Source organism: Charadrius vociferus, unplaced genomic scaffold, assembly GCF_000708025.1.
Source record: "Charadrius vociferus isolate BGI_N301 unplaced genomic scaffold, ASM70802v2 scaffold45, whole genome shotgun sequence".
Classification (NCBI taxonomy): Eukaryota; Metazoa; Chordata; class Aves; order Charadriiformes; family Charadriidae; genus Charadrius; species Charadrius vociferus.
Genome location: NW_009648712.1, coordinates 2,414,622 through 2,425,279, shown reverse-complemented (window position 1 = coordinate 2,425,279; position 10,658 = coordinate 2,414,622). Strand labels below are relative to the sequence as shown.

At 43.9% G+C, this 10,658-nt stretch overlaps 1 protein-coding gene across 1 annotated transcript in view; it reads left to right on the top strand.

The window, feature by feature from the left end:
• Window positions 1–8,812: 8,812 nt before the first annotated feature.
• The window catches only part of NPC1 (Niemann-Pick disease, type C1), a 30,615-nt gene continuing 28,769 nt past the window's right edge, over window positions 8,813–10,658 (top strand). Inside the window, exon 1 of the mRNA XM_009886656.1 lies at window positions 8,813–8,860. Within this exon, the coding sequence (XP_009884958.1) occupies window positions 8,813–8,860 (48 nt within the window). The remainder of the gene's footprint in view (window positions 8,861–10,658) is intronic.

Genomic DNA, 10,658 nt, shown 5'->3' with positions numbered 1-10,658 from the left:
TGCAGCCCTGTAGCAAATGCGGTTTGATAGAGGTGTGCCCTGACCACAGTAGCATGACAGTAAACCTAGGTTGCCCGAGAAGGGCTTGTTGGAACAGTCTGCAGAACTGATTAGCCTCTCCAGTACACGCTCCCTGAATGCACGAGGCCCTTGCCAAGGGGTTGCCACAGGCTAGGGCCTCCACCTGGCATCGCTGAACGCAGAAGGACTGTGACGAGAGCAGGGTTTGGCCTGGGAGCTGCATTTGCACTGCAGCCCTGCCTGTACTCCAGGATCCCACCGGTCCCAGCACCGATGTTTGCTCCTCTGCGCCTGCAGTGTATGCATCCCCGCACGCACGAGTGCTCCCGCCGTTTCAGACACGTGTCCCCGTACTGGCATGGCCACACACCTCTAACAGGTGCCTCAGGGCACCCATGTGGGTCAGGAGCAGTCAGCCCTTGTGCCAAAGGATGCCCAGATCCCACAGCTGTTTGGATGCAGTTGGTCCTGGAGCAGCCCCATGGTGCTGCTGGCCTCCCTTCACTGGAAGAGCTAGCTCAGACCATTCCTCTCTACCTCCAAGTGCCGCGTGGGGCTAGAGGTGAAATCCCACCTGCGACATCCCAACAGGAAATATCTCCTGCCAGCCCAGGGCTTTGGTAACATTTTGGCTACTACATGAAGCTCCATAAAAATGATCCAGAGCATTAAAAATTATGCCAAAAGCTACTGACCAAACAATAAGCAAGGAGATGTCCTCCTCAGTTGTAGCATCTTCGTCTGTCAATCTGTCCAGCAACAGAAACACAGCGGAGCAGTTGGTAGCATTTTGCAGTGCATACACAGCGCTATGGGGATCCATCCCCAACCCTACAGTCTACATACCTGCATTTTTGTGGGTAGGGGAGGACCGGTTACTGAGCAAACCAACCAGGGCATATCATTCACTGGCGCAAGTACATCAGAAATTTAGCTGTTGGGCGCAACAGCGCAGATGCTGTACAAGTGGTATACGTATGTTCTGCACAGGCATATATGTGACACTATGGTTTAGTACCCACAGCTACTATGCAATGCACCTCTCCCCCGGGTCCGTGACGCAAGTTAAGGGAGAAGTGCACAGTGTCCAGGTGTTTCAACAGCTGGTGAGAGGGTTACACGTAGCCACACTCAGACAGGCACACTAATTAATGCAGGCATGGAAAATGAATGCTCAACAGCAATGTTTGGCCTTTGTTGTAGTTGAGATGCTTAGACACGCTACTAGTGCCTGCGCAGGGAAGGCAGTGCAAATTGTAGATGGTTTGTGAAGAGCTATGTTTTAACCATGTTGCTGGAAGATGCCCCATTAAAACCCAGTCATTTTTGCTGTATAAACAGTATATACTAAGTCCTGTTAGCCACAAAAACATTAGAGATCATTTTATAGTGAGTTGAGCTGTAGCATTAGTTCAGTGTATAAATCCAGGCATGTCACCTGCCTTCAAACCTTGTCAAATTACTGAAAAATTGCGTAAAAAGTTGAGGACAGAGAAGATTGTAATGAAACAAAATGTTGCACACTTAAAAAACGTCTGCTTAGGATTCAACTGAATTGTTGCACTTTTGCTTCAGTGAGGTAAAATCTTTTAGTGAGCTAGCACAAATGAATGTAGTTTACTTAGTGCAAATTAGCCATATATATTACCAAATCATGAAGTTATTCTTTTTATGAATAAGTTAGGTAAGAAGTCAGGGTTCTGGTGAAGAGAACAGAAGTAGGCATACCTTTGCTTGTGAGCTGGAATTGCTTTTCAATTTCTATTCAGTATTAGAAAGGAAAGCTTTAAGTTTCCCAACAATATAAGACGACACCAGAAAAATCTATTTGTTTAGGTAATTCCTGCTGCTCTGTTTTTAAATTAAAATAATGTTGTGCCTAACAGAAACTTGCAGACAAACTGGTACAGAACCAAAGAATTATGCAAGATGCTTAGAAGATGATTGTATCCAGGGTTAAGTTCTGCAAAAGACTGAAAAATACTGAACATGCAGAAATCTCAAGAGCCTTATTGGGAACTTAAGTTGCACAGCATGTCATGGGACTGGACTCTAACTTCTTCAACAAGCAGCACTGGAGAGGATAGGTTTATTTGGAGCCCCCAGTGGGTTGAAGATGAACATATTGTTTTGGAGAATGTTAGAGGGACTCTAGGCAGCCTGGCCTCAATATTCATCTTTCTCCCTAAAGTTTCTTTGGATCAACAGCTAGGAACAGCCACATTCTTACGATGAAAAGTCCTTTCCCAGTTGTAAAGGAGGAGGATAATCATTAGATGGCCTTCAGTAGTCATCCTGGATGAGCAATAAATACACTTAACATCAGACAGGCTGTAATGATCAAGCAGCCTTCCTGAAAAATGTGGAAGCATCCACTGTTGGTGAGGATCTCCTATTTTTTCCTGACAGCAGAGCACAGGAGAGAGGACAGGGCAAGCCAACGGTGGTCCTGTGACAGCTGAAGTAAGCAAGATGAGACAACATGCAGGTGGCCAGTATCTGCAGGTGGCCTCTCTTTTCTGGTAGGTGTGTTTTCTTGTGAGAGTGGTCTCACCCCAAAGAGGGCAGCTACTCAGCAAAGATCTGCTTCTTGAACTTTGCCTGTCCATGGGAAGATGCTTGACTGCTCCCCACCATTTTGAGTAGGACTTTCCAAGCTGTGTGTCCAGCTGCCTCTGTGCCTGGCCACCACAGCCAGGACGCTTGTGCAACAAGCAAAGAACACCTGGGATGCTGCGTCCCACACAGAGCATCTGCTGACCACCTTCTGAGAGGATGCAGTTACCAGGTCCTCTTTTTTTGAGCGATATTGGGCTATAACTGGCTTTTCTCATTTCTAAACAAAATTTGAAATGTGGGGCTAGCACATATTGAAAGGAGAGGCTCGTAGCTCCCTCTTTGATCTCACTAGTGCTGGCTGATACGGCACACAGGCTGCCTGTGTGGGGCTCCGTGGTGGAGAACTGGCAGTGAAGTCTTTCTCTGCTCCGTTCAGGCTGAAGTTCAATCTAGCTTCAGCAAAGATACTTCAGCCAACATGGGATTTTTAGGCATGGAAGCCTTCCCGTTGGGAGCATCTGTTTCATCTCGGAGCCTTTGGAGAGAGGCCTGGTTTTAGTTTTGGGTTCCCTGTAACCAAAAGGTGCTTATTCTGCCTGTAGATGGCCTTGGAAGTTGCAATATCGTTTCTCACCATGCAATTAACCTTTTCACAAAGAAACCTTAATAATTCTTAGTATTTATGTAGCTGCTGTTATCTTTAAAGTGCTCAGTAAATACTGCTGTGGTTTGTTTGTTGTTCTAAAAGGGAAACCTGCTTTCCCTTTGTGGCTGAAGTGATTCACTAATATTGACAGTAGTTCTTTGCATAGTTGTCATGCCTTTTGTGCAAGGCTTTCAAAGTGCTCTGCGGACACTATTACCTTTGTAAGTTCTAAAATGCATTGCTGGGAGAGGCAGGGAAATAGATTATTTCATTCACACGCCAGTGAAATGCAGCAGCTGTTCATCAGTTCATGTCAATAGACACAGGTAAATTTAGACCAGAAATTAAGGGGCACCAAATCCTTTTTATAGATGGCAGGGTGAAAGTAGGTACCATACGATGACGTGAACTAGAACAGGATAACAGGGCAAATTGTTTTTTGTGTTGGGTTTTGGGGTTTCTTTTCCCCCCACAGTGCCATATACATATATCCACCTTACACCCCCAAAAGATCTGCTCCACTAGCACACTGCTTTTAGGCTTGCCCCTCTGTGCATTCAGATCCAGGGGCCCAACTTGCTGTCCTCTCCACCTGGGGTTTCTGCAGGTGCTATAGCCTGGTGACTTCCTATCAGTTGCAAGTGAGTACAAAGGATGTGCAACCAAGAACAGGCTACACCAATGAGTCAAGGAAAAGTATAGGGCATCTTTCTTTTATTTCACTAGTATCAAGCCATTGTAGGACGGGGATGAGCACAAGGAAAGGCCCATGGAGTATAGAGAGAAGTGGCATCCCATCAGTGACATCATAATGGTGTAGGACCTTAGAGGTCCCAAACACATGGAGCTCTCCATTTAAGACGATCACTGCAGTGCACTGTGCAGGGACATCTATTTAGCAATGATACAAAAGGCAATGTTGTACCTCCTGACTTGCACGTGCTGTTCTTCCCTTGGAGCAAAACCATCTCACTATTGATCCACCCACCTTTGTTTAGTTTAGAACAGCTGAGAGGATTAGAGCACCAGATCAAACACCTGCAGGTCATATTTAATGCACTTTAACAACTATTATTATTCGCCTCAGAGTCAGAGCCTAATTGCAAGAATAATTCACGCTCTTTATTCAGCCAGTCATGTTGACTATTGGGAAATCCAGAAGTAAACTAAATCTTGTTTTGTCTCAGAAATTTCAGAATTGTTGTACAGAAAATGAGGTAGCACAAACCCCGGGCCGTTTGTGCTTCACTTAATATGAACACTGAACAGACATGAAATACTGCCCTTGTCTGGAACCCTTGAGTCAGCGGTGTTAAAATGTTAACATTTGCTATGAGTCCAAACAAAGATTATACACAAGGCTCTTTTTTCCAGCAACAGAACATTGAACTGCACACACGGGACTAAATGAAGTTGCGCCTTCTCACAGCAGCTCTGTATTTGGTCCTTGGGAACATCACAATAGTTTCATACTTTTCTCAATTCCACAGTTTGTTTTGACCTGCCCTTTTATGCATTTGATAAAACCTATATACATTTATGTAACTCTGTGTAAGACTAATATTCTGCAACAGGAATATTGCTTTGCTAAGATACATTTTTCCATACCATCATTTCAATAAAAATTAATATACTACTGGGATTATCTTGTCTGCATACTTCAATATTTCTTTCCTATTTTCTGCATTCTACTCTTTCTCTTTGTAGGATACCAGAATTAACTTCCTATTTATGTAAAGACCACTTTGTTCTGTTTCACTTGATTGATTAGACTTTTATTTTTTTACAGATTTTTACAGATGAGATAGCAATCACAAAACAAATAAAGCCAATGCCCTGGCTTGAGAAACAGGAAAACTTAATTTAGCATGACATAACAAGGTTTGTTTCAAAGATCCAGACATCACTGACAGACTTCCCTTGACATTAACATCCATTAGGTCAGATCTGAAGGGAAGATTATAAAAAGCAACTTAGGAACCAAAGGAACAAGACTATAATTTTCTTCAGTTAGTCAAACATGTCTTGGTGGTTCTGTTATTATTCCTAAATGTAAAACTGGCCCTTACACTGATACGACCTACTTCCGTGTAAAAAAAAAAAAGCCTATAGCTTGCTGATACGCTTATTATGGTATGCAGTGGATTATGAATGTTATAGAAGAGGAAAGAGTCTACAGTGAAAACCGTAGTTTTGACCTTGTGTTTGACACCCAAGACTTTTTGCCTCATTCCTGCAATTTTCTGTTGTGGTGAGCAACATTTTAAATCATCATCAAAAATTCCTACAGCCAGAACTCAGTAAAGTATCTCCATCTATTCAGAGAATATAAAGAGAAATTGCTGTGACTTGTTCATGGCCTAAATCACTACAAAGGATGATTTCTGGTAATGGAAAGCTCCTTAACTTTGCACATGAAAGCATAACAAAACAGTGTCAAGAAATTAAAAGTACACAAATTCAAACTTCAAGCTGTGGATTTTCAAGAGTGAGGATAATTATCCATTGAAAAAAATTGCTGAGATGATTCCTTCATCATTTGACTTTAAAAAAACCAAACCAAAACAAAACAAAAAACAATTACTTTTCATTCTGAAAGATGTGTTTCACCTGAAACATTTTGTGTTTGATTCAGAAATTACTAGACAAAATTATGTGATATGCAGGAACTAACATTATGTGATCCTAATAGTCTCCTTGATCTTAAAATATATGAATTAATACCTTTTTTGCTTTATTTCCTCAGTGATTGAAAGAGATGCTAACTCTCATGAGACCAATAACAAGACCATATGCCTAGCAACTGTGGCTGTAGCTGCACTGCAAAATGAAATATGAGACACATACCTAAGATGTCTCTAAATAATCCATTTTGCTCTCACAATGTTGACAAGGCATTTTAACTGGACTAATGCTTTAATGTCCTGCTTTAACGTTGAGTCAGTTCATTCAGAGCTGGCACACGAGTTGTGTAATGCTGCACCTTACCAGGGAGCAGGGATCAGCAGAGCAATCTGGGATGTGCCAGTGGGGAACACAGCTAAGTCAGGAAGGAACAAGGGACGCAACTTTTTGTTATGGCAAATGTTTCACTGGCTTGGATGCACAGATGGAGCATGACACTAACCTACAACACAGACCTGAAGAAGACTGCAATTTTGTAAGTATTGCACAGACATGTTCTTGGGTGGTATACATGTATACATGTATGCATACATACTTTGTGTCCAGCATATGGGTATAGGCTCCTATAATCACTTTGGAAAAGTGATACCAGAACCTTCTGGTCTGCTTGTCCCAACTATATCGCATGAAAGGGCAGAAGAACTATTCCGCTTTCTGAGGACTCCAAGAACAGTCTCTCCAGGTGCTTCCTTGGCCATGCTACTGCATTGGACCCTACTCACTGGGATAAACTGTCATAAAACTGACAAAATGTCTTCCAGTCCAGACATGAACAGCCTGTTCCTCAGGTGAAGCGTGGCTCATAAACCTGTCTCCTGTTCCTCCTGCCAAGTCAGATTTCAGTAGCCCTCAGGGACTCCCCTCTGAGGGTTCTGCCCATATTTTCCACTTTGACAGCAAATCCTGAGTTACGTACGAAGTGGCAGCATGGTGCTCACAGGGACTCGGTAAACCCACGTTAATGCAAACCAGGAGCCATACACAGCCATTAATAGGTCAAACCTTGAATTTGTTAGCGTATCAGTGCTTATGCACACTATCTGGTGCAAGTACACACTGCACCTATTTGCTCACAGCAACAAGTGCAGCTTGTCTCCAGACTCTGCTGCAATAAGCTGCATTTCTACAGTGTTTTCCTTCAACAGCTCACTGGTTGACACCTGGTTTTGGAGTTCTTAGGCCACATGTTGCTACCAACTGGCACTACTTTACAGAAAAGGAAATTGCACTGGAGAGGTTGCAATTTCCAGATAATCCAGCAAGTTTGTAGCAAAACTGGAACAAACTTGGAGTCCTTTGAGTTCAAGTCCCAAGCTTTTGCTACTAGGCAATGAATAACTTTGCCTCATTGTAATAGAAATTAACAAGTTTCAATGGTTTCAATGCTAAATGCAGAAAGGATGGGATCTTAAAGAGTAACTACAGGACTTTCTAAGATTAGATAGGGACACACTGGCACAGGTTGGTGGAGCAGCTTTCAAAATACACTAGGGCAGATGCAAAGATGAAAAGCTAAAAAGGCTTGATTTAGCATCACCTGACATACTACGCATATATTTAAGTGAGTACTGGCAGCATCAGGCAGATTGCTGTCAGCCCCCTCAGTCTGATTTGATCCCACATGGGAAGTCTGAAGTGAAGAGCATCTGACCAAAGTAATAGGTACGTTGAGGCGGGTATAATTAAAAGGTGAGCACAGGTGAGGAAGGCTGACAAATGGGAGCTGATGAAAAGCATATGATTTGCTTACAACACCAAATAGAAAACACCAGCTTTGTTTAGTACAAGTATTATTCTGGTTCAGCTGGAAAAGCAGTCTTGAAACAAGTTGTAGTGGTTTGGGCTGGCTCTACAAAAAAAAAATGGAGGTGTGAGAAACTGGGTGAAACTTCTCACCCACCTGTTGCAGCTTGTCTTCACACAGATTGCAAGATGTCCAAGGAGAATATCCCGCTTTCCTATGTGTTTGTGCACAGTGTTGCTTAATGTAGCTCCCACTTTTTGCAAGTGCCTCTGGGTGCTATTGCAATAGAAATAATAAAGGCTGGTAATAAATTATGGAGAATAAACAGCAATGGACATTTTAATTGATTTTGTTGCAAAGCAATCACGTACTGTGTTTCCATTTGTACATGCAAGTAATTCTTTGGACAGATTGCCATCTAGAAATTGCAAGGTCATTATTACCACTAGGCGCTTAGGTTTCTAGTGGAAGCAGCAACACAGGTTTCATTTCTGCATTAAGCAAAGCAATGAAAACAGAGTGAGGCCCACACCTCTGAAAGCAACGCTCAGGGTTTTCTTTCAAAGACATAGAACAGAACAAAGCAGGCAGCTATTTTACACGAGCTTCCCAGCAGGCACCTTTACACCATTCAGGGTATTCAGTGAGGGAAAGAGCATGTTTGACCCTAATGGACGATTAAAGGACTTGTTTGGTGTGAGAGAGGCAACAAGTGACACCTTACACTATGAATTAATATTGGCCTCTTCTTCCAGGCAGGAAAATTTAGTTTTGTATATGCTGCTGTGAACCAGAATAAGTATTCCCCATCAACCTTCCAAACGGACAGTCCCTAACAGCTACGCATAATCCTGTGTTTAACAGGGAACCTTATAAAGCAACTTAAATATCCTTCAGCAAGAGCAGCTGGGGGTGGGGATGGTCTCTTTTGGGCCACGTGTACCACAGACAAGGCAGCGAGCTGCTGGCAGCATTGATCGGGGTTAACAAGTCAGGGCTACTTTTTCCCTGCCCAAAGGAAAGAGATAACTTTAAGATGACACAGTCAATGGTGCCAACTTTATCTTCGTTAACACTCATGTAATTACACTTAAATTCCTGGGGGCTGCTAGGGATAGCTCAGCATCCTCACACCCTGAATATGGCACACAGCCGCGATGAAGACCAGAGGCGTAGTAGACTGCTTTGTTTTGCTGGCTGCCAGTGTACAGAGGCGACATAAAACCAGACACATATTTGGGTTTCTGCATCTGCCATTACACAAGATTTCAGAAGTCTCTAAGACCAAAGACAGGCTTAGTCTGATTCGTGTTTGTTAGTCTTCACAGCTATAACACTTGACTTCAGCTTGTGAGTGCAAAAAGGCAAGAGCTCTCTGAGGGATTGCACTGGAATAACAGTGTGAATGTAGACAGCCATCTCAATATAGACATCCATCAGAGATTTAGATAAATATTAAAATACTACCTCTTCTCTCTTTTTATACTGTAGGTGGTAGACAAGTGTGATATTATGGACTTAATTAGTTTCTGGTGGAAGTTGTCACTGCAATAGATTCCCTTTTGCTTGTTTTGCAACTTTATAAATTGGTTCTCTCTCACCTGTGATGCCTAAATAACTTCTTCTCTATGTAACTCATTCAGAAAGGAAAAGCCATTTCTGTTTAGTCAGTTTTGCTATCCTTCACCTTTTTCACAAGCACCGAAACAAGGTTCTTGCATTGTTTTAACCTGTAGATATGCAAGCTATGCCCTCTGCTTCTTCTGCTTATGTAGAGTGCCGAGCAAATGTGGTAACTTAGTCCCCTGCTTTTAGGATCACACTGCATAGTGCTGAATAACTTTTTTTTTTTTTTTATTTATGACCTCAAAGTTAAAACACAATATAACTTTAGCTACTCTAGCTTTGTTTAGCATGTGCCAAATGGCAAGTCCTGCACCTGGGATGGAATAACTCCATAGAAAAGTATGAGCTGGGTAGCGACTGGGTGGAAAGCAATTTTGCAGAAAATAGGGTGGTTGGGCTGGGCGAGATGCTGAACACGAGTCAGTGGGCTGTATCAGCAAGAGAGTAGACAGTAGGTCAAGCATTGGGTTTATTCTTCCTCTTTGAGACTTGTAAGACCACATCTGGAGTACTGTGTCCAGGTTTGGAATTCCCAGAATAAAAAAAAAAAACCCACCACCACTGATATACTGGAGCAAGTCCAGTTTACCACCACCACGACAGCTGGGGCTGCTGGAGCACATGAGCTGTGTTTGCTCAGCCCTAAGCAGAAAGCTGGCTCTGGGGACATTTTACTGCTCTCGGCAGCTACCAAATGGGAGGATGCAGAGAAGGGGGAGCCACACTCTTCTCAGGCAGGCACGGTGACAGCACAAGAGGCAACACACTCAAGCTGGAACATGCGAAAATCTCTTTAAGGTAGAGGAAAAAAACACTCTACTGTAAGTGTGGCCGAGGAGTGGAACAGTTTGTCCAAAGAGGCTGTGAAATCTGCTCAAAACACAACCGGACAATTCCCTGAGCCACCTGATCTAACCGCATCCTGCTTTCGGTAGAAAGCTGGGACTACGTGACCCTCCAGGGGTCCCCGGCCAACACGTTTGAGTTACGACGCCAAGACTAGCCTGCATTTTTGTCAGCAGGTGGCAATATCAGCTAAATTACACGTTTTCTTCCAGCGGCGCAGCGTGCGCTGCCCGGCCGGCCGCCAAGGCGGTGACAGCGGTGGGGAAATCGGAGAGGGGCGGCGGCTCCCCCCAAGGAAACGCCTCGCACCCCGCCTTCAGCGCGCCTGCTGCCAGCCGCCTCCCGAACCAACAAAAAAAAAACCCCAAACAAACGGGTCACAACCAAACAAGCAGCTCCCAAAACAACAGCGGGACACAGTGCAATCGGCGCTCCCAAAACTGCTGACTGCAGGACCGGTCAGGCCACCCCCCAGTCAGCCGCCCAGCGGCCCCACCAGCCGCCGCCCCCACCAGCACCCGCAGCCCCCCG